General features: G+C 33.7%; 1 protein-coding gene across 1 annotated transcript in view; it reads right to left on the bottom strand.

The window, feature by feature from the left end:
• Positions 1 to 25,912, bottom strand: part of AGMO (alkylglycerol monooxygenase) — a 350,536-nt gene that overhangs the window by 145,817 nt on the left and 178,807 nt on the right. The window contains exons 11-12 of the mRNA XM_032305555.1: positions 15,958 to 16,040; positions 3,885 to 3,990 (exon numbers count right to left, since the gene is read on the bottom strand). Coding sequence (XP_032161446.1) covers positions 3,885 to 3,990; positions 15,958 to 16,040 — 189 coding nt within the window. The remainder of the gene's footprint in view (positions 1 to 3,884; positions 3,991 to 15,957; positions 16,041 to 25,912) is intronic.

The raw sequence follows: 25,912 nt of genomic DNA, 5'->3' as shown, positions 1-25,912 counted from the left end.
CTTGAGATTCTCCCTCTCCCTCTGCACCACACCCCCTTCCCGCCCATGATCTCCAAACAAACAAACAAACAAATAAATAATCTTCTTTTAAAAAAAAGTATATGAATTGGTGGTCAAAATATTAACTGACCTAGCTAAAGAAATATTCAAGGGTATGGACTAACCACTGCACACACTAAATAAACAACTATGCATTTCTATAGTAGTTAATTCTATTTATAAATAGTCCAAGCACCACTCCCTTTCTTCATATTCTTGTGGACAGAAGCTAAAGGGAATAAATCTTCTACATACTGGTCACAGGATCAAAGTTAATTCTACTTTGTACTTCTGACTCAGAATTGTAATTACCTAAGAACTGGTTTATAATTTAAGTAAAAAGTTGAAGATCAATTTTCCATTCCGTGTGTGCTTGCATATATTTGTTTAAAGCTGTAGGTACAGCCAGCAGTACAGGTATAACATAGAAGGACAGTTACTGTGCAAATCTATGGCATCTGACTTACATAATGAAGCAGTATAACAGAAGAACTTCCAACAAGCCTTCTAGATAAATAGAGAAAAGTCACAGGGCTACAAGCTGATGTTGCAAAAATATACAACACTGATTTATAAAAGAAGGGATTAACTGCTTCAGTGACACTGATTCTAATGATAGCTTCAAAGAAAAATGATGAGAACACTGTGTCCTTATAATATAATCACCCCTGATTCCTACTGAATGTAGTCACTGAGGCCATATTTATTAGGTTTTTATCCTCCTTATGTGGGGCAAAGAATTAGTTCTATTAATACTATGATAAATAGTAAAAATTTACACAAAGTTCTAATGTACAGAAAACACAAATATGAAATTCACAATTAAGAATTTAAGAACTGATAACTAGGTTTTTTAAAATTTTGAATTTAAATTAAAAAACATACAAATTGATGACTAGTAATTTATACTTTTCTTGAACTCTAAAACGAAGTGGAAGAAAAGGTTGGTTCACAGGTAAAATGTAGATAAGGAAATACTTGCCCGGTCTTTACCATATAGTTATTGACCTCTGGTCAGAGAAGACTTGTTCAGTTTTACCAATGGGAATTCAATGGTTAAAATAATAATGATGATGATAATACTCTAATAATAATAGCAGCAATAATAATCTAATTATGGAGTACTAATAGTAATACAAACAAGGATAGTAACCAAAATGTATCAGGTGCTTCTATGTGCTATCCTTTGTGTCATTAAATTTTTGCACAAAACCATGTAAGCAGATAGCATTAACACACCATGTTAAGGAAATGTTTTCTTGGCAAATCACAGTCAATATTTACTCTTGAAGAATCGGTGGCCTGTGTGCCTAGATGGACAGGACAGGTTCTGGAAAGAGTAGATAAGCAGCCAGAAAGATTTTGCCATTTTGTATTCCCTCCCTTGAATCATAAACTAAAGATAGTTCAAAAGTAACACTGAAGCCACTAGTCTTCAAAACATTTTTGCAGTCAAATTGACAAGAACTTTTTTTTTATCTTTACATTTTTCAAAGTAGCTTTGCTATACTGCATCTCTATTTTTTATATAAATTCCTTGAGGTTGGATGAGTATTGCTATCATTACATGGAAGAAAATGTTGCTAGATAATTAAGAGTTACAGTATCAAACTGTCTGAGTTTGTATCCTGACTTGTTCACTTATTAGTTATGTTAATTGACAGGTTTTCAACTTCTCTGTAACTCAATTTTTTTATTATAAAAATAATAGTAGCTACACCCCCGCTACACTGATATGAAGATTAAATGAAGTAAAAGGAGTAGGGCATTTAGAACACCGTAAAATCTCAGTGCATATTAACTCCCATCAAACCTATTTTACAGGTAAACAATGTGAGGCACAGAGTCTCATGTCTAAGAATTCATAATCATGACTTTTAGGTCCAACATTATTTGCTCCTCTGTGACAGTTGTTCTCAAACTTGACTTTTGGATCCTGAGGCAAACCAAAGTATTAATCCATGGGATCTTTCATTTCATATAAAATGATAAGAATGGCATCTAATATTTATTGAGCATGTACTGTATGTTACACAATGTGCTAAATCTCTTACGCAGATTCTCCTTTAATACTCAAAATTCTATTAGATAGACCTTAATACTTCAGCCATTTATAGACAAGGAATGCAAGACAAATAATATTTAAGCTGAAAAATACTAGTAAGTTTCTGAGTTAGAAATCAAATTCAGGCAATGTGGTTTCAAAGCTCAGGTCTTAGCCACTCATGTTCACTTATTGATTAAAATAAGTAAATGGACAGCATCTACCACTAGAATTCATCACACTCAAAAGCTGGACATACTACACTGTTCTCCACTATCCTATCATCAAAGAACCCCAAATGCAATGTCATTCTATAACCCTACATTCCCACTTATTTATACCATGGCTACCTTAAAGAACCCACATTCTCTGCTTCTGGAGCATTTATGATAAACTACCATAGTATATCCAAGAGTAGATTCACTTAGTGGAATTATTTTCTTTCATACATATAATTATATCTTCCCTCATTAGAGTGTGAAAATGCTATTCTTTGATTTTAATATTTTATTTTTTTGGCATGTGTATTTCTGAATTTCATTAAATATGTGTAAATTACATTTCCTCATTTTGTTTTTAGGCTATACTCTCAAGAAACAATATAAGCATCCATCATATAAACTTTATTTAGTGCCTATTTAAATGCAGAATGTATTAGATGGATGATATCTAGTATCCTGATACTAATATTTTATTCCTCATTTCTTAAATTTACATGACTTTTAAAATAAATATATTCAGGTGGTGCAGAAATTTAAAGGTGGTAAAGAATATTAACTTAATGTTAAAATCTTTCCCATATTTCTTTCTCCTAGTTACACAATTTGCCTTCCCATAGGCAACGATATATTAAATTCTAATTTATCTTTCCATATATATATATATATATATATATATATATATCTGGAACACACATTATGTTTATGTGTGTGTCTGTGTGTATATATATACATATATCTTCCTTCATTTTTATACTCATATGCCTTGTATGGTAGCACCAAATTGTTTTCCAAAGAGTTTGTTCCAATTTACTATTGCTACTAAATTATAAAAGCACCTGTTTTAGTCTTTCCACTGATGCTAGCAGCATGTTTGCGTTTACATTTCATGTTTAAATAAGGTGACATATTGCATATTCTGGTATGTTCAGCACCCAAGTTAAATGATAAAACCCTTAATTTAAAAGAACAAAACCATGTCCATTAAAAGTTTAGTGATGAGAATAAAAATTTTTTCACAGTTACTTAAGACCTGAGATAATAAACATATACCCCCAACTTTTTGGAAGTTCTGGGAAGATAAGTTTTAATCATCACAGAAGGTCAAATCATATTTTTCAGCTGTAGAAAAAAATCTCAATAATATCAATAGTTTTATTTCTATAGCATCATCATCTCTTGTGGATAACTGATAAGGCATTTTAATCAAATCTTTACCTTAAAAGCCTAAAAAGAAAAATCTCAAATGGAAGAATCTCTGTCAATAACTTTCTGTAATTTTTTTACTTGCTGAAAAACCAACTATGTGGCCTAATTTTTCTTTACAAACATATGCAATATAACTTTTCCAACAATTCTATGAAGTTAATGGTATCAATGCAAATTTAAAAACCAGAAAGCTGAAACTCAACAGTATCAACTGGCACCAGGTGACACAATTAATATGGTATGGTAAGTAAGTGGATAGGTTAAGTTTCCCACAAGTACTAGTCACAAAATAAACAAAAGCATTATTGAATGAATGGATTAAATATGCAATAGATGTATAATCACACTATAGCCTCCTAAAACAAATGTCTTACCTCAAAAGCAAATGACAAAGAGGGAATGAAAGGCTTCAGATGACCGAATTTATACAACATTAGGAATACCAAGCAACGGAAAGTTTCCAGAACAGCCGCCTTAGGTCTGAAATAAATGTCATTAATATGTATTAGCTTTAAACACACTCTTCATATGTTTACATGTTATAGCTGATACAGTGATACACATTTCTTTTAATTCTCAAGAAATACACAGAATTTTAATGTATTTGAAGAGCATGTGCCTCTGAAGCTGTTTGAAAACAGCCATTAAACTGAGAAATAAAATGCATCTTTTAAAAGAAAATCTGTTCTTCATCAATGTACTGCTCAGTTTGCGCTTTGATGAGTTAGGGTAAAGCATACTTTCAATTAATAAAATACTAAACAGCTAAATTTCTAGGATTTAAGGTACACAAGACTCCTGTCACTCACCTAATAGCATTATACTTCATTCACGTAAAAAATGACTTGTAAGGAGGCCTAATACAGTTAGTCACTCTAATATCATGAATTGTCAATTTCTGAAATATTGGGAAAATGGATTATATGTAATTATGCCTATATGATGGGTAGCATAATTATAGGCATTTAAAAAATTATTTTGTGATGAATATTTTTGTACATATGGTATTCTTAAAATTCAAACTCTAAGTTAAATAAGCATTTTTTTATGTATCTGAAAGAGTATTTGATGTCAGGTAAAGATAAACATTTATAAATTATCTTGTAATAACAGGAATGAATAGCTACTTTATCAGCTTAAAATAAACTTCATATATATTTATCTAATATTTCTTGGATAAATGTTTTTGTAACAGATAAATACTACTGTTATGACAGGTGAATTTTCTAATTAAAATATTCTTGAATTAATGTCATAAAACAGATATATTATTTACTTAATTTAGAAATAGAGGTATAAAGAGAAATATAAAGAAAATCTAAAGTAATATATTTATTTAACTCAAGTATTTTTTCTGCATCTAATAATTATGGCTGTTTCTTTAAAATTGAATATAATATTTTTAGACAAAAAAGCAAACACTTTTTATGAAGTACTTTAAATTCAGTTAAAACAGGGTAATGGTTTATGATTTGTTTGCATTCAAGTAACGTGACTTATCTTTCTGTGAATAAAATATTAAAAATTTTTACCTTCTCAAATAATGCTATATAGTTAGTATAAACTAGTTTTTTTTTTTTTTTAAATCAATATCTGGGGAATTTCTGACAGAAAAAAAATTCTGGATAAAGAAGATATGGTCCATATATACAATGGAGTATTATGCCTCCATCAGAAAGGATGAATACCCAACTTTTGCATCAACATGGATGGGGCTGGAGGATATTATGCAGAGTGAATAAGTTAAGCAGAGAGAGTCAATTATCACGTGGTTTCGCTTACTTGTGGAGCATAAGGAATAACACAGAGGACATTGGGAGATGGAGAGGAGAAGGGAGTTGGGGGAAATCGAAAAGGGAGTAGAAGTATGAGAGACTGTGGACTCAGAGGGTGTTGGAGGGGAGGGGGCTGGGGGGCTGGGGGGCTGGGTTAGACTAGTGGTGGCTATTATGGAGGGCACGTATTGCATGGAGCACTGGGTGAGGTGCATAAAGAATGAATTTTGGAACACTGAAAAAAAAACAATTAAAAAAATACGCAGTTTGATGACTTTCAACAAATAAACAATCTTGTAACTACCACTCAATATCAGCATCGCCAAAGATAACTCTTTCCTCCTCAATATTTCCACCTTCCTTCTACCTGGGAAAGAATAGCTACCTTTTAATGGTAATCATATCCTTTTTAAATCTTTTTTTTTTTAAAGATTTTATTTTATTTTTATTTTATTTATTTGTTGGGAGGGGCCGTGGGGGGAACACACAAGCAGGCAGAGTGGCAGGCAGAGGCAGAGAGAGAAGCAGGCTCCCCACCGAGCAAGGAGCCAGATGTGGGACTTGATCCCAAGACCCTGGGATCATGACCTGAGCTGAAAGCAGTGGCTTAACCGACTGAGCCACCCAGGCATCCCACCATATCCTTTTTAAATTAATATTTTACCACATTAGCATAAATTCTTTAAAATTATTGAATTTTTTTTTTTACTCTTAACAGATGGGATTATATTGTACACCACTTTTTGTACCTAACATCTTTCATTTACTCTTGTTAATGAGATACACCTATGATGTTGCATGTAGTAGCAGTTCATTCTTTTCACTGTTGTAGAGTGTTCCATTGTGTAAATATACCAATATCCATGTATCCATTCACTTCTTAAAGGACATTTGGATTGTTGGCAGCATTTGTTTATCATAAAAAATGCTGTCCAAACATTCTTTTACATGTTCAAATTTAGTAAAATTTTCAGTCTTTCAAATTAGGTATCACAATATAAATTCTCCCTTCAGTGTGTGAACATTTCAATAGGGATTGTCAATACTTTTAGTCATTTGGGATAAAAGGTGTTTGCTATTCACAAATTTGCAAATGGCATTTTCTATTTGAGGGTTTTATTTTTTACTGTCTTAATGAGAGTAAACTGTAGAAGAATTGATTTTCCTAATGTTAATTACAGCCTAATTAATCACTTTTATCTTTATGACTAGGGATTTTTGTGTACCATTTGATATTATTACCTACTCTAAGGTTATAGAGATATGTTACTATGCTATTTGTTGGAATCTATATTAGTTTTCCACTCACTTTTAAATCCATAAGCGCTGACCCCAGAATTAACTTTTTATGGTGTGAAATATTTGTCAAGTTTATTTTTCTTATTTCTATGTGGAAATCCAATGTTTCCAAGACCATTTATTGAAAAGACAGCCTTTTCCCACAGCTCTGCAGGGACACCTTTTTCACAAATCAAGTCTATATAAATGAATAGATCTGTTTCTAAATTCTGTTCTAATCTTTGTGCCAGTAAAGCATGTCTAATTACTGTAGCTTTATAATAAGTCTTGACAGCCAGTAGAGCAACTACTGCCATTTTTTTTTTTTTAAACCTCAGGACTGTGTTGGCTATGATAGGGCCTTTGCATTTCCATATACATATATCTTAGAAAGAACCTACCAAATTCCAGGAAGAAATTTCTTACAATGTTAATTTCAACTGTATTAAATATATAAATAAATTTGGTGAGAAGTCATAATTTTATAATACTGAGCATTCTAATCTATGGATATAGTTATCTCTCCATTTATTTAGTTCTTTAGTTATTTTTCATAATATTTCAATAGTTTGATCATGTTTTAAAGAGATTTTTTACTCATTCCTTCAAAGTTCTTATTTTAATCTCAGTTAACCTACAGTGTTGTATTAGTTTCATGGGTACGATATTGTGATTTGACAACTCCACACGCCACCTGAGGCTCATCACAAGTGTGCTCCTTAATCTCCATCACCTATTTCACGCATCCTCTTTGATAACTAACTGTTATCTCTATAATTAAGAGTCTGTTTCTTGATTTAACTTCCTCTCTCTTTTATTTGCTTTGCTCATTTGTTTGTTTCTTAATTTCACATAATAGTAAAATTATATGGTATTTGTCTATGATTGACTTATTTCACTTAGCATTTCACATATTCTATCCATGTTGTTGCAAATGGCGAGATTTCATTTTTTTTATGTGGGAATAATATTCAAATCTATATATGCTATATATATACACACATATATGTATATATACGCATATATATACCAACAAATATAATATAATAATATATTATACATCATATATAAAATATATTATAAATTATATATAAATATATATTATAAATTATATATCTATATATCTATATATCTATCTATATATCTCATCTTCCTTATCTATTCATCAATCAATGGGCACTTCCTGAGCAGCTTCCATATCTTGGTTGTTGTACATAATGCTGCTGTAAACATAGGGGTGCATGTATCACTCTGAATTAGCATTTTTGTATTTATTGGTTAAATACCTAGTACTGAGATTACTGTTTTTCCACAGAGGCAGCACCAGTTTGCATTCCTATCAACAATGCCAGAGGATTCCTTTTTCTCACATCCCCATCAACAGCTGCTGTTTCTGATGTTGATTTTAGCCATTCTGATAGGTATGAGTGGTATCACATTGCAGTTTTGATCCTCATTTCCCTGACGACAAGTGATGATAAGCATATTTTCATGTGTCTGTTGGCTCACTGGATGTCTTTAGAGAAATACCTGTTCATGTCTTCTGCCCATTTTTAAATTGGATTATTTGTTTCTTGAGTGTTGTGTTTTGTAAGTTCTTTATGTATTTTGTATACTACCCTTTATGGGATATATCATTTGCAAATATATTCTCCCATTCCATAGGTGACTTTTAATTTTGTTGATTATTTCCTTTGCGTGCAGAAGCTTTTTTATTTTTCTAAGATTTTATTTATTTATTTATTTGACACACACACACACACACACACACACAGAGAGAGAGAGAGAGAGAGAGAGAGAGAGACAGAGGGAACACAAGCAGGGGGAGTGGGAGGGAGAAGCAGGCTTCCTGCCAAGCAGGGAGCCCAATGCGGTGCTTGATCCAAGGACCCTGGGATCATGACCTGGCCAAAGGCAGATGCTTAATGACTGAAGCACCCAAGTGCTCCCATGTGCAGAAGCTTTTTATTTTGATGTAGTGCTAACAGTTTATTTTTGGTATTACTTCCCTTGCTTCAAGGGACTTAGCTAGAAAAAAGTTGCTATGGCCGATGTCAGAGAAGTGATTTCTCTTTCAGGATTTTTATAGTTTCAGTCTTACATTTAAGTTTTTAATCTATTTTGAATTTATTTTTGGTGTAAGAAAGTGGTCCAGTTTCATTCTTTTGCATATAGCTGACCAGTTTTTCCAACACCATCTACTGAAGAGACAGACTGTTTTTTCCCCATTGGATATTCTTTCATGCTTTGTTGAAGAATAATTGACTATATAATTGTAGACTTATTTCTGGGTTTTTATTGATTTATGTGTCTATTTTTGTGCCAGTACCATACTATTTGGATCACTAAAGCTTTGTAATATAACATGAAGTCCAGAACTATGATGCCCCCAGCTTTGCTTTTCAAGACTGCTTTGGCTTTTCATGGTTTTTTGTGGCTCCATATAAATTTGAGAATTTTTTGTTCTAGTTCTATTAAAAAAGAAAAAAAGCTATTGGTATTCTGACAGGGATTGCAGTGAATGCACAGATTGCTTTGAGTCAACATCTTAACAATATTAATTTTTCTAATCCATGAGCATAGAATATCTTTCCATTTCTTTGTGTTATCTTCAATTCCTTTCATCAGTGTTTTACAGTTTTCACAATACAGGTCTCTCATCTCTTGGTTAGGTTTATTCCTCCGTACTTTATTATTTTTGATGCAGTTGTAAATGGAACTGTTTTCCTAATTTCTCTTTCTGCTGCTTCATTATTGGTGTATAGAAATGCAACAGATTTCTGTATATTAATTTTATATCGTTGACTTTACTGAATACGTTTTTTGGTGGAGTCTAGGATTTTCTATACACAGTATTACATCATCTGCAAATAGTGAAAGTTTTACTTCTTCCTTAACAATTTGGAGGCTTTTTATTTCTTTTTGTTGTCTGATTGCTGTGGCTAGGACTTCCAGTACTGCATTGAACAGAAGTGGTGAGAGTGGACATCCTTGTCTTATTCCTGACCTTACATGAAAAGCTCTGTTTTGCTCTACTGAGGATTGCATTAGCTATGGGTCTTCTGTATATGGCGTTAATGATGTTGAGGTATGTTCCTTCTATTCCTATCTTATTGAGGGTTTTTATCTTGAATAGATGTTGTACTTTGTCAAATGCTTTTTCTGTATCTATTGAAATGATCAATTGGTTCTTATTCTTTCTCTTACTGATGTGATATATCACGCTGATCAATTTGTGAATACTGAACCACCCTTGCCACCCAGGAATAAACCCCACTTCATGCTAGGCAACAATCTTTTGAATGTATTATTGGATTCAATTTCCATTATTTTGTTGAAGATTTTTGAATCTATGTTCATCAGAGATATTGGCCTGTACTTCTCTTTTTTGATGGGGTCTTTATCTGATTTTGGCATCAGAGTAATGCTGGCCTCATAGCAAGAGCTGGGAAGCTTTCCTTTCTCCTCTATCTTCTGGAATAGTTTGAAAATAATAGGTATTAACTCTTCATTAAATGTTTGGTAGAATTCTCCTCAGAAGCCATCTAGTCCTGGACTTTTGTTTGGTGGGAGATTTTTTGATTATTGATTTAATTTCTTTTCTGGTTATCAGTCTATTAAAAATTTTCTATTTCTTCTTGTTTCCATTTTGGTAGGCTATATGTTTCTAGGAATTTATCTATTTCTTCTAGGTTGGCCAATTTGTTGGTATACAGTTTTTCATAATATTCTTTTATAATTTTTTGTATTTCTATGGTTTTGGTATTATTTCTCCTCTCTCATTTGTAATTTTATTTACTCGAATCCTTTCTCTTTTTTGCTTGATAAGCCTGGTTAAAGGTTTATCAATTTTATTGATTTTTCAAAGAGCCAGCTCCTGGTTTCATTGATCTGTTTTATTTTTTTAAGTTTCTAGATCATTTATTTCAGCTCTAAAATTTATTATTTCCTTCCCTTTTCTGGTTTTAGGCTTTATCTATTGTTCCTTTTCTAGCTCTTTTAAGTGTTAAGTTGTTTAGTTGAGATTTTCTTGCTTCCTGAGGTAAGCTTGTATTGCTATAAGCTTTTCTCTTAGGATTGCTTTTGTTTCATTCCAAAGGTTTCGAACCATTGTGTTTTCATTTTCATTTCTTTCCATGTGCTTTTTGATTTCTTCTTTTATTTCCTGGTCCATCTATCTATTGTCTATTAACATGTTATTTAATCTCCATGTATTTGTGTACTTTTAAGATTTTTTTTTTTTTTTTTTTTTTTTTGGTTTGTGGTTGACTTTTAGTTTCATAGCATCGTAGTCAGAAAAGATACAACTTTAATCTTTTTCAGTGTTTTGTGGCCTAATATGTGATCTATTCTGGAACATGCTCCATGTGCACTTGAAAAGAATGTGTATTGTGCTGTTTTAGGATGGAATGTTCTGAATACATCTGTTAAACCCATCTGGTCCAGTGTGTCATTCAAAGCCACTGTTTCAATTGATTTTAAACTTAGATGACCTACTGATGTAAGTGGGGGTATTAAAATCCCCTACTATAATTATATTCTTATCAATTAGTTCCTTTAACTATTTTATGTATTTGGGTGCTCTCACGTTGGGTGCATAAGTATTTATGATTGTTATCTCTTGTTGGATTATCCCTTTTTTATTGCATAGGGCCCTTCTTTGTCTCTTGTTAAAATATTGATTTAAAGTCTATTTTCTCCAGTATAAGTATGGCTACTTAGGGTTTCCTTTGACACTCATTTGCAGAATAAATGTATCTCCATTTCCTCACTTCCATCTTCAGGTGTTTTTAGGACTGAAATGAGTCTCTTCTAAACAGCCTATAGATGAGTCTCTCTTTTAAAAATCCATTTTGTCACTATTTTGTCATTCTATGTCTATTGCCTGGAGTGTTTAGTCCATTTAAATTTAAGTAATTACTGACAGATATGTATTTATTGCCATTTTATTACCTATTTTGTGTTTTTTTTTTTTTCTGAAGATTTTCTCTGATCCTTTCTTGTCTTATCTGTTTAATGGTTTGCCAGTTTTCTTTAGTGATATATTTGGATCTCTTTCTTTTTATTCTTTACATATTTATTAGTGATTTTTGATTTGTGGTTACCATTTGGTGTGTATATAATTTCCCTTACATATTATGTCATCTGTGTCAAGTTGATGGCCATTTTAGTTTGACCCATTCTTTCTTTACTCCTCTCCTCCTGATATTTTAAGTATTTGGTGGCATATTTTACGTGTGTGTGTGTGTGGTCTGTGACTGATATTTTACAAAAATATTCATTTTTGCCACTTTCGTGTTTCCTACCTTAGTACTGTCAGGGTTGGTCTTTCTTTTCCACTCAAAGAATCCCCTTTAATATTTCTGGCAGGGCTGATTTAGAGGTCATGAACTCCTTTAGTTTTTGTCTGGGGAACTCTTTATTTCTTCTTCTATTTTGAATGATAACCTTTCTGGATAGATTATTCTCAGCTGTGGATTTTTCCTATTCAGCACTTTGAATATATCATGCAACTCCCTTCTGGCCTGGAAAGTTTCTGCTGAAAAATCTGCTGATAGTCTAATGCGGTTTCCCTTGTAAGTAACTATCTTTTTTCTTGTTGCTTTTAAATTATTTCTTTACCACTACATTTTGCCATTTTAATTATATGTCTTGGTGTTTGTTTGTTGGTGTCTTGCTTTTGTTGTTTCTGGGAGTTCTCTGTGCCTCTTGGATCTGGATTTCTGTTTCCTTTCCCAGATTAGGGAAGTTTTCAGATACTTTCTCTTCAAATACATTTTCTGCCTCCTTTTCTTTCTCTTCTTCTGGGACTCCTAAAATGCTAATGTTATTACATTTGATGAAGTCATTGAGTTCCCTAAGTCTAAATTCCTTTTGCATATTTTTTTTCTCTCTTTGTTCAGCTTGATTACTTTCTATTATTCTGTCTTTAAGGTCTTGTTCCTCTGTTTCTTCCAGCCTGTTGTTCATTCCATCAAGCATGTTCCTAATCTCATTTATTGCACTGTTCATCTCTGACTGGTTCTTTTTTCTGTTGTGTCTTCCACTCTTTTCTCTGGTCCAGCAAGTAGCATTATGATCATTGCTTTAAATACCCTAACAGCCATGATATTTATATCTGTTTCACTTAGATCTCTGGCCATGGCCTTGTCCTTATCTTTCATTTGGGACAAATTTTTCTGTCTTCTCATTTGTCTAAGTCTCTGTGCCTATTTCTCTTTTTTAAAGAAGTCAGATATGTCTCCTGTTGTTGAGGGTAATGGGCTTACAAAGTGAGGGTCCTGTAGTGCCCTGCCATGTAGTGTCCCTTGTTCTCTAGGGCCTAGTACTTCCAGAAATATCTCCAGTGTGTGCTGCATGTGCTCTGCTGTTTTGTTCTAGCCATATTATCTTTCAGGCCAGTCATCTCTAGAGGTTTTCTTTGCCTGTTATAGGCAGTGTATGGTCCCTGGCCTGAATGTGGTGTATTTTAACCAGGTGTGCTCTAGTGTGCTTGGGAGGTAAAACCTGTTAGCAGTGTCACCAGAAATGAGATGTCACAAAACTCTCTGGTTGGTAGATGTAGTATGAGTAAGGATTTTGGCTGGGTTTCTATGCAGAGGGCCCACAGCACTGGGACTAGGGCAACCTAAGCTGGAAGGAGGGGCTCACTAAAGCATGGGGGGTAGGACTTGGTTTAAGTAAGTTGGAAAACCAGTGTCTTTGCTTCTCTCAGGTGGTCCTGTTCTTATACTGAGGGGCAATGGAGGGAAATGGCACCTGACAGTTTCTTTGTTCCCAGTGGGGTCTCTCCAAGGATACTGCCTGTCTGGGACAACAAATAACCTCCTCACTGTGTGACCTAGGCAATTTTCAGATTGCTGTTTCCAGGCTGTATGTCTTCAAGCTGTCAGCCCTACCTTTTTTCCAAAGAGCAGCACCAATGCCCCAATGAACCAAACTTGCTGATCTTTAGAAGTCTATGCTTTAAGCCCCTTTCATTGCAAAAACATAAAATTTGACCCCTCTCAGTTTCCAAGCCAATTGCTATGGGATTTATTTTCTCTATGCACTTCCCTGTGTGTTAGTTTGTCTCTCACCCTTCTCTTCCATGACGTTTCCCTCCCTACTACAGGGATCAGCAACCATTTTTCTTCTAAACTGCATCTTTGCATTTCCTACTTTCTTCGACGAAGCCTTTTCTCTACCTTTATTTGTGGAGTTTTTTCTGCCAGACAACAGGTTGATTTCTGGGGTATTTAGGATGATTTGATAGTTATCTTGTTGTATTTCTTAGACAAGGTGAGCCTAGGGTCTTCTTAATCTGCTGCCACATTCCCATAGTCTATTCATTTTTTAGGATTGCTTTTTCTTACTTTTTAATGTATTTTGCAATTGCATATAGTTTCTTATTTGCTAGTGCATAAAAATGTAGTTGATAGCCATTTTTCTAAAATTTTCCCCAAATTCATCTATTAATTTGAAAAATTTTCCACTAAATTCTTTGGATTTTTTCATTAATTCATTAGTTATATTTATTAATTAATATAAACTAATTTTTAATTGAGCTATTAATTTCTTTCAAATCCTTATGCATTTTATTTCTTTTTCTTTCCTTCCTCCATTGATTATTTGTGGCAGAATGTTAAATAATAGCTTATCTAACTCATTTTCAACTTCAAAAGAAAATTTTCAACATTTCACTATCATATGTGAAGCTTCCTGTAGAAGTCTGTATCAATACCTTTTACTTCACTTTTATTTTTGCTATATAATATTATAGGTTGGCTGTAATTTTTCTTTCAGCACTATAAAAACATCATTCCCTTCTCTTTTGGCTTTTACTGCACTGGATTGGAATGACTTATCTATATCTCAGTATGAGCTTCCAAATAAGGCCAGAGGCAGTTTAGATTTTAAACTAATTATATACAATAAGATTGATTTAAAATACCATAAGATACATTATGACAAAATTGATAGCCTGCTTTTTGGCCTGTTTACCTGTATGCATGGGGACAAAAAAAAATCTTCATTAAGAAAATGAAACTATACTATTGCTATTAGCTTATTGCTACTTTTTGTAAGTGAATGCAACCAATAGAACTGTGATCTTTAAAATGTGAGATCCTGATTCTCTAGATCTGGCTAATAATTGCAGAGGGAACTGTGATTCATTTTTCCATTTTCTCTTTTTATGGCTCAGATTGAACTTTATTTTTAGTCTAGAAAAGTAGGGATAGAGAGCCAAACAAAGTAAATAATAAACACAACCTTTAAAGTATTGGAGAAAGTTAAGTTTGAAGTTCTACACAGTTTGCTTACAATTATGTGAAATGCCATCAGATGCATCACTCTACACTAAGTGTTTATAGGTTGTAAATATTCTAAACAGTTCTATTAACTAACTAAATGAGCTGATGTTCATTTCTGACTTGATGATCTAAATCCTGATAAAACTCCAGAATCTGCTGCTATTCCAGAACATCCATTAAGCTTTCTTTGGGAAAGTGACATACCATCGATATAAATTAAGTTTACGTTTTCTAGACTTTCATCTGTACAATTTCTTGAGAGGAATGCTACTGGTTACCTACCTGATGAACAATTATACTATAATAAAGATAAAATCTTAAGAATGACTTAATTGTTTACAGTTTTTCACAAAGCTACAATATTTGTAAATTCTATAATATGTGAATGCAGGAGTCGCATTTCTTGGGTTTGTGTTGGGTTCTATTTTTCACTATCTGTCTGTCTCACTTTCTTCATCTGTAAAATGGGCTTTATAGTAATTCTTATCTTAGAGCATTGTTGTAAGAATTAATAACATATTCCATGGCACATATTAAGTGCATAAATATTGGTATTGGTATTAATATTAGTGATTGATAAATACTAAGCAATAGTGAGTAGCTATTTTTTCCATATACTTCCTGCCATAAAAGCATTTTAAAATTGTGCAGGTAAATATATTTTCTGGCTAGGGTAGTACTGAATACAAATTTCTTTAAATACACCATGTGAGGGAAAGGACATAAACTTGAAGCACACAGTACATACATTCTGGCATATATTGTGAAGTGTTCAAGGGCAAAGGAAAAGTACTGAAATATGTTTCATATTTTGTTAAGTAATCAGAGTTATGGTTGTTTTGCCAAATTACTCATTACATTTATAGGTGTTATTTAATAACCTTGAAAACCTAAATGGCATTTAAAAGGCTTAGATTTAAAACGCACCCTCGATTTCAAAAATCAGATAAACTGCCACTCTATTTAATTTAAAATATTGTGAAATTACAGTTTCAACTTTACTTTTTAATAAGAAATCTTTGATGAATATCAGAGTTTCACATATACTTTTAAAACAACATTTATAAAATTACATAAAATGAAAGAATTTCACTTCTTACCTTTGATCCAGAAGAAATCCAATGGAGGTTAATGTCAGGATAATGAAGCAAACCCTCAGAAGGAGTGTGACCTGTGACAGTGCCTGTCAAGGAAACAAAGAGAGCAATAAATTCTTTAGGAGAGTTCTTAAAAAGAGTATCAGAATTTAAAGCTGTTAAGAAAATTAGCTTCCAGTTTTATTTTATATTACACCATTTGTCACTGACATTTTTCAAGAAGGGTAAATAAATACACAGCACATTTTGGTTTTCCTAAGGTCATTTAATTATCTTGCTGGACACTTGGAGAATGAATTAGACACTTCCAGAGAGATATTTTGCTTAAAGGGTTTTTTCTAAAAATTCTCCTTTATAGTTTTGACGTTCATAATTCTTTGAAACACCTATGTCCCCACATATGGAGAAATCACTTACATTTTTATGAATAAATAGCACATTCCAATAGCTATTTTTAATATTACCAATTCTTTGTGGTTTCAAACCCAAAGCTGTTTTTAATACAGAAAGTATTTAAAGGAGAATGTGTTTAAGAGTGCAAACACACAAATGGAACATACTGTACAAATACATACTCACATTTGGTGAAATCTATAGATTCATATGTACATGTCAAAATCTATAGATTCATATGTACATGTTGAATTACTGTAACAGGACAACACATCTTCAACATAATTATAAATTATTTGTTTACATTATAAAATTTAATAATCATGTTTACTGACCATCTAGTCTTTTATAGCTTCCATGTTATGTGTTTCATATACTTCAATTCTTTTTATAGTCTCTACAACCTTACAGATAAGGTATCATTATATCTGCTTCATATATGAAAAAACAAACCAGGAATGAAAGGATTAAGCAACTTTTTCATCATCACACAGAAATAAATGATGCCTCTGAGAATCAAAATACACCTTCCTTACCTCAAAATATGACAATGGTGGATAAATCTGAGCAACAAACTTAAAACAGAAAGGGGCAGAGATCAAAGCCGAGGTTACATAGCTAGTATGTAGGGTCAGTTGAATACTGTTTTAGTTTAAAAGTTGATCAGTAAAGCAATAAGTTGGATACGTATCTCCCTGAGTGATTCCCCTACAGAAAGAGTGTTCTCATTAAGTGTGATATAACAAAGTGGCTAAAATACATGATGCAAACACTCTTTCTCTTTGCTTTTAATAAAATAACAAGAGGTGATTTCAACTCACTATTAACTAATATATACACCTACAAAAATTGCATCTGTCCAAAGTTATAAACAATAAGCAAAAGCTACTGATTGCAACTACTGCTCACATCCAGCACCCCAGCTCCACAGCTCCTTATAAATCAACCCGGACCTCATGGCAAACTTACACCTCCTTATTCACCATCATATGCCTGGCTGGCACCCAGAATTGACAGGGATTTAAAACAAAGTAACAGTTTAGTAGATGAGTATTGATGAGTTATCAAAAATACAAATAAAAAAGTATCAGAATGTTAGGGATTTAGGGACCAAGCTAGGTATCATATATAAGAGGGAAAGCTCAGTGGACACCAAAATGTTTTAGTGGAATGCTATTGGGGTATGTGGAATTCAGAAGTGGCTGCTTTGGGACAGTTAAGCAAAAGTACCAGAAAGATGTTTCTTGGTGGTGAAGTAACTAGGTGTGCTTGAGAAGATTAACGGTTGCTGAAGGGAAACATTTTGTTTTTTAAGAAAAATGCTGCTTTCACCACTATTGCTTCATTTTGATTTCTTAGGAGAAAATGCATATGAAAGAAAGAAATGATATGTGCTCAAAAACTACTGCATGATTTCGAATGTTCTGCAAGAATATAGGATTTGGAATTATGCACTGAATCTATGAGCCATGTAACCAAAGGCAATTTATTTGGCATTTCCAAGGCTCTTTTATGTGTTTGGTATATTTGTAATAAAATGAGTTTGGCAGCAATTATAATAAGGTACTGAGAAGAGTGCTTGGCACAAAATCAACCAACAGTTATGATAGGAATGTCATTGTTACTATTTCCAGGCTATAATGATTCTTCAAATGGTACTTAGGTTAACCTTAATAAATTACAATAAAAAAAATACGAATAAGGGGTCCATTAACTCTTTCCAATATCACTGGAAATTCAGAGATAGGATAAAATATATTTTTGAGTTTTGGTTAGGGACTTTATGATCTCTTAACAAAAAAAAAAAAGGAAGAAAGAAAGAAAAATAAAGAAGGAAAGGAAGAAAAAGAAAGAAAAAAAAGAGAAAGAGAAAAGAAAGAAAGACAGAAAGAAAGAAAGAGAAAGAAAAAGGAACTCTTCTTTGTGCAAATTGCTTCCTGGTTCCTGGAGTCAGAGTGAAAACCAACTTAGTGTGTCTATCTAGCTACTTAGTCAATGCCTCTACCTAGCTAAAAGGCATTTGAAACTTACCACACATCTAAAACTATGTATTTCCTTCCTCCACACTATACATTTTCAGGTTTCTTTTTCTTAGAATGGCACATCTACTTTTTTAGTTACTGGAGCAAAAAAATCCCGAAAAAAACAAAAACAAAAACCAAAAAACAAAAAACAAGCAAAACAAACAAAATTGTGACTCCTCCCTGACTCTTCCTCTCATTGTCTACTTCTAATACATAAGAAATAAAAGGTTGGCAGTCTACTGCAAGTACATCCAAAATAAAGGTATTTGTTACAAACAGCTGCTTTGTGAACAAAAAAACTTGTTCCAACCCAACATGATCTCCACCACAACTGAAATACTCCTCTCTTTCTCTTTTTTTTTTCAAGATTTTATTTATTTATTTGACAGACTGAGAGAGTTCACAAGTAGGCAGAGAGGCAGGCAGAGAGAGAGAGGGGGAAGCAGGCTCCCTGCTGAGCAGAGAGCCCAATGCGGGGCTTGACCCCAGGACCCTGAGATCAGGACCTGAGCCAAAGGCAGAGGCCCAACCCACTGAGACACACAGGTGCCCTGATACACTCTCTTAACTTGTGTCTCCACTTCTAAAATTGCATGTCTACCTATCATGGCCTTCCACCCACAGTTTCATAGCCAGAATGCTGACTCTTTTTAAGACATACATCATATATCACATCATTACTATGTTCTAAATCTTCCAGGACCTTCAAATTCTATTTAGAATAAAACTCGAAGTCCTTACTCTGGCCCATACATAACATACCCCACTATCATACTGTCCCATTAGTAATCTCTCTTTCATATCACAAATTTTGTTCTTCCTTGAACATGACAAGCATCCTTCCCGTTCAAGTTTGTTTACCTACTGTTCCTTCCATTGGGGCAACTTTCCCCAAGGATCTTTATGGGTCGTTCCTTCATTTCATTCAGGTACATTCAAATGCACATCCTTGTCTGTCATATGTAAAACATTACTTTTCCATAACTAACTATAACCTTATTCTATTATCTTGTTCTCTGTACATCACTTCTGTGCAATTATGCATTTACCCACTTATCATTTCTATACAATTGTACATTTGCTTGAGCACTCTCTTTCTGTTCAGTCTGTCCCTCCCTCTAAGTCCCCCACTAGGATGTAAGCCCCATTACAGGTTATATTTTGTTATTTACTGTTACATCTCAAACATCTAGAACATTGTCTGGTGCATAGTTAGTACTCAATATGTTATTGTTCAAAGATCAATCAATTGAATGAATATCTTATATCTGTGTTTAAATACCCATGCCCTTAATATTAATAATTTATATTAATTGGTTTATCAATAATTTAATATAACATAAATATTTAATTTACTATCAATATTTAGTTCTTTAAAATTAAAAATAAATTCTATTAAGCAAGTTAATGATTTAAAATTAATAATTTAATATTCACATACCAAATGTTTCAAAATGTTAAATGTGTTAAATATTAAATTTTAATATTTAATTCCTTAAAGAATGGGATTATTTTAAAAATGTTTGAGTTTAAAAGAGGCTAAGATTACCATAAGGAGGAATTCAATATAGACCACATATATTACAGAGTCCATTCCTCTATGTAACTTCTAAGGTTTTCCATATATCATTCTTGGATAAGATAATTAAAGCATGTAATCAATTAGTCATATCTAATTTCTACACATTCTCAATATTTATTGAACATGTGCTAGGCACTATGGTAAGTATGAGTTTAAGAGAGTGGGCAAGAAAGACAAAATCCCTACAAAATCTCTATTAAAATACTATTTTAATCCCTGATGATGTGTCCATAGGCCAGCAACACTACAACAAAAAGAAAAAACCATAAAATACTATGTATAGACTTTGACCATTAAAGATACTTTGACTCCTGTGTTTTAAACAATCCGTGAAATGACTTAAAGCTTATTAGTATTATTATAACAAAATTTTATTTTTCCTTGGGTTAAGTTCCATTTCATACCATCCACTGGTGGTAAATCTTTCATGTAAAATACTGCTGTCCTAAACCATAAGAGACTCTTAATGTCACAATACAAAGTGAGGGGGAGTCGGGGGGGAGGGGGATAGGGAAAGGGTGGTGGGGTTATGGACATAGGGGAGGCTACGTGCTATGGTGAGTGCTGTGAAGTATGTAAACCTGGCGATTCACAGACCTGTACCCCTGGGGCTAATAATACATTATATGTTTATAAAAAATTAAAAAATTATTAAAAACAAATAAATCAATGGATAGCAAATAAAAAAAAAAATACTGCTGCCCTAAAGTGCTAAAAGGGCATTATTCTGAATTAACATTTGAATGCATTTTAAGTCTTTATCACACACACAAAAATATGATGAAGGCTATAACCATACAAAGCTTTATCAAGCAAAGAATTATTTTTCCTTTTTAAAAACGATCTTTCAGGGGCATCTGCATGGCTCAGTGGGTTAAAGCCTCTGCCTTGGGCTCAGGTAATGATCCCAGTGTTGTGGGATCGAGCCCCGCATTGGGCTCTCTGCTCAGCAGGGAGTCTGCTTCCTCCTCTCTCTCTCTCTCTCTGCCTGCCTCTCTGCCTACTTGTGATCTGTCAAATAAATAAATAAAATCTTTAAAAAAATAAAAAATAAATAAAAAATGATCTTTCGAATCAGCAGTTCAGTTGCTCTTATTTCCATAAAAGTTCCCTAGTGCAGGATTCATTATCCAAATTTGGATGCCTGAAGAACTCCAGCTCTGTGCAATTTTCTTTTAAGGAGATGAGGAAAAAAAGAAAACAAAAAACAAAAACCTCAGGAAGCAACACTAACAACATACGAACTCAAGAATTACATGTTCGTTGCAAAGTGCTTAATCAATGAGCTTGTGGGAGTCCTTCTTTGCTCACCAATATAAAAAAGAAAGCCTTTTTCTTCTTTAAAAAAAAAATATATATATTATTTATTTATTTGACAGAAAGAGAACGAGCATAAGTAGCAGAGCAGCACGCAGAGGAAGAGGGAGAAGCAGGCTCTCTGCTGAGCAGGGAGCCCAATGTGGGACTCAATCCCAGGACCCTGGGATCATGAACTGAGCCAAAGGCAGCCTCTTAACTGACCGAGCTATCCAGGCACCCTTCCTTTTCTTCTTGAATGGGGATATATCATCCTCTTCACCATTTTGGAGAAACTCTGTTGATCAACATAAATAATTTTCCTATTTCCCTACCTCAAAAATCTCACAAAGGGAAATGTCAGCCCCATACATAATGTTGTAAAATGATAATATGCGTCTATTTAAACAATTTGTTTTTTTAAAAATCTGTATGTTGGAGCACCTTGGTGGCACAATCGGTTAAGCACTTGCCTCTTGGTTTCAGCTCAGGTTGTGATCTCAGGGCCATGAGATCCAGCCCAAATTGGGCTCCATGGTCAGCACAGAATCTGCTTAAAACTCTCTCTCCCTCTGTCCCTGTCCCCACCTGCACTCTTGCTCTATCCCTCTCTCTCAATAAATAAATCTTAAAAAAAAAAAAAAAACTTCATGTATTGTTGAAAATGCTTTGATAATATTTTCTATGTTTTTTCCCAAAGGACTTAGAAGTGAAAATGTCTAGATTTTGTTATTATAGCAAGACAGATTTTGAGGAGTTTCTCTTACAGGTGTCTACGAAGAACTACTAAAGTCATTATGCTTAGTCAAAATGCTTATCTTCCCAAATGTCTTTAAAATGAGGTCAAAATCCTTAAACCTTAAGTATCCTTAAAATACTTAAACCTTAGTGACTTCCGATGTGAAGGCAGTGGATTGGCTTTACTGTCCCACCTGCCAAGAGGCTGTGTCATCCTGCTGTTGCAGATGCGTTGAGCTGCTGGATTTGTCATGTTAAAACCTAAGGTTCAAGGTTCTTCTCAGTATTATGACAGACACAGGAACAGAACCCCAGGGGATACTATAATACAATTTGTAATCTGTAATTTTTACATATGAATCTCAAATATCTATCTTGACATAAGAACATGCTTAAGAAAAAAAACCCCAAAAAACAAAAAAACTACTGTCCAGGGGCACCTGGGTGGCTCAGTTGGTTAAGCAACTGCCTTCAGCTCAGGTCATGATCCTGGAGCCCTGGGATCCACTTTCACATTGGGCTCCCTGCTTCTCCCACTGGCCTCTCTCCCCTCATGCTCTTTCTCTCATTCTCTCTCTCTCTCTAATAAATAAATAAGAAAAATATTTTTAAAAACTGTCCATATTGACTATATTCTTTTTTTAAATTATCAGAACCCCCTAGGTGATTACTATTGAAGCATATAAAAAGGAATGTGATTAGAATGAACATTTTCTAGAATTCCAAACAAACAAATAAGAAGCAAAGGAATTAAATATATCAAAGGAGAAGATATATTGGCTAAAAAAGAATAGTGACTGTATTGCTCAGAAACATCAAACTGGTATGAATTACTGCATTTTTACAAAAATTCTAAGAAATAAAAGCAAAATTTTGCATTGTGAAAACTTTAACCAAATACTTAAAGAACAGTTAACTTACAGTTGTACTTAAGCTATGATTGATTCCACTCCATTAAAAAAATGAATGTGCTCCCAGCAAGATAAAAAAACAATAGCTGGTCTACCCCCACTTGAAAAAAATACATATCTGACAACAATTGTTTTCAAGACACTGGGCACAAGGCAACAAATGTCAGTGATTCCCAGGAAATGGAATATAAATGATAGGATCTCTACTACTGCCCAAGCTTACTTCCTTGCGCGAGTTTCCCGCCACAGAACAGAAGGAACCCAGGGAGCCTGAGTTGAAGAGAAAGAGCTGGGATTTAGCAGAAACCAAAGAGGCTACTGTTTGCAAGACAAAAAAACCAAGTAGGCGAGTGCTGCACAGAGAGAACTCCAGAAATCTGCAGAAAGTGCCCATGAAGTCCAGTACATCGGGTCATGCATATGAGAAAATTCTCAGAGGCCAGAGAAGGATTACAGCTTGCAACGAGAGAGTTTACAAAGTGCAGGCTAGAGTGCATGTTCTCACCAGCCAGCCTGGATAACCTCATGGCTCACTGGGCACTGGGTAGAGAACACAGAAGATTCTTGCCTCAATTATCAGGTAATAATCAATCTAAGAGACAACAATCTCAGAACTTGAGGTCCAACAGCAGTTGCTGCTGGAAGATATCCATTTTGACACTGTGTCTTTCTTGGATATTCAGTAAAACTATTTTTGGGGTCAATGGACCAACTCTAAATTATCAGTAGTCACTTCAAGATCTCACTGAAGTCTGTACACCAACTTTTGCTATGTGAAACAAGTAAAAACATAAGCTGTGTAGCTTTCAGTTATTTCTCAAAATACAGAAGAAAAGAGGAGGTGTTAAAAGACAGTCTCAAAAAGACAAACTTTCTTTTCATGAGGATTACCTTTTTTTTTTTTTTTAAGATTTTATTTATTTATTTGAGGGAGAAAAGGGGAGCATGAGTGGGAGGCTTCCAGCTGAGCAGGAAGCCCTACTCCGGGCTCAATCTCAGGATCCTACGATCATGACCTGAGCCAAAAGAGGACACTTAACCAACTGAGCCATTCAGGTGCCACTGTTTACATTACTTTTAATGGGATTTAATGAGAAAATACAACTTCTCAGAACTGTGCATTTTGACTTTGAGTCTCCAAAGCTGAGTTCAAATATCTAATTTTTACATATTTTTCATGAATCAAAATGAGACATTAATTCAAATTACAAGCAATTTTAAGATTGTGTTTAGTATTATTATTAAAGGAGCTGCCTGACAGTGATCAAAGTTTGGGACAATACTAAAAACATGAATATATGTTTAATTTCAGTTAATATTTCATTATTTATGTAAATGATTTTTAATGTGTAATATCCTATTCAATATAGCATACAGAAATTATATTTTTTCAGGGCACAGGGGTGGCTCAGTAAGTTAAGTGTAAACCTTCTGCTCAGGTCATGATCCCAGAGTCCTGGGATCAAGCCCCCATTGGACTCCCTGCTCAGCAGGGTGTTTTCTTCTCCCTCTCTCTCTGCCTCTCTCCTCAGTTGTGCTCACTCTCACACTCTCTCCCAAATAAATAAAATCTTCTAAAAAATTATATGTTTTATTGGGACTTATGATAATCACTTTTCTGAGTTCCTGAAACCTATGCTTATAGACAGGTAGATTTTTAAAATATCCTACAGTACACACTTACTACATTTATTTTATGGCTTTTGGTTATAATTGATGCTCGTTTTGGCTCACATTTCCTTTTTTTCACATCACTTTGGTGATGACCTAAATACTTTAGGAAATTAACTTAAATCTCAATGGACTGCACTGGAGAAAAAAAACAAAATAGGAGACACTGGATATTGACTTGAGAGATTTCAGGTAAGACCTAAGCTAGATCTAATTTGTGCAAGTGATACTATGTTATGAGAGTACAATATATTGATTTTTTTCAGGGCCTGTTAAAACATGTCAACATGAAAACATTAGTTACAAAATTGCAGTACCCATTATATTTTACAGAATACAGCATACGGGGTATTCAAAACTATGAAAATCTGTTCCAAATTTATACTGGATATTATTCTCAGATGCCTCATTAACTTGAAACATATCATCAAATAATCTGTGTTGAAACTATCTGTAGTAACTTTACTACACATTCTATTATAAGACTGTGAAATACTCAAACTCTCCTGAGTGTGTCTATTATTTAAAAGGACAGCATTGCCTTTACAGTTTTACTTTGGAAACATGCTAGTGTGTCCGTATTTTCATTTCAAACGTGTATTCATGATATCACCCCATGAACTGGACCCTAGCAGCTAAGGAATTGATTTCCCAAGCATTACTAAACCAAAATCAACATAGAAGTCTGTGGGTCATATCACTAAACTAAACACTATATATTTAAATGTATGCATTTCAAGTTTCTGTAAGAAAGGAATGTGCCTTTTACACCTTTGTGGTGGCCATCAAATTGCTTTTTTGACTCCCAAAGTTATTTATACAGAACTGGCACACATAAAACAAGTAAGTATTTATCTACTCTGGTATATGCATAAACAGAAAAGGCTGTGGGACCACAGCAGGGCCCCCAATTACAAGTCAGCCACAACTTTTCTATGTGATTACTGGCTACAGTGAATCTGGAAAAAAAATATTGCTGTTGGATGTTAATGTCTTCATATGCTTTTAAACATCCCTGAGACTAGAAAGGCACTACAGAATCTTACAAATAAGCAACCTTTTTTCCTAGTTGCACAGCATGTTTTTAGCAAAGAAAAACATGTGTGGGAAACAAGCAAATACACCTTTCAAAATTAATTTGTGTCAGGAATGAAGCTGTCTCCAACTATAATTCCAGTTTGAAAAGGATTTCAACACTTGGTGTTTCTCTTTGTCAATATATCTATAGGAGTTTCTGTTTAGTATGGCAGCAGAAACATCTTGTGAAATCCTACTATAAGTTGCATCCTTTAATAGACACTGTTTCTAGCTACATTTTTGCCCAAGAAGCATATATGCCTAGA

This window comes from Mustela erminea, chromosome 11 (genome assembly GCF_009829155.1).
Source record: "Mustela erminea isolate mMusErm1 chromosome 11, mMusErm1.Pri, whole genome shotgun sequence".
Taxonomy (NCBI): Eukaryota; Metazoa; Chordata; class Mammalia; order Carnivora; family Mustelidae; genus Mustela; species Mustela erminea.
This window is presented reverse-complemented; position numbering and strand designations above follow the sequence as displayed.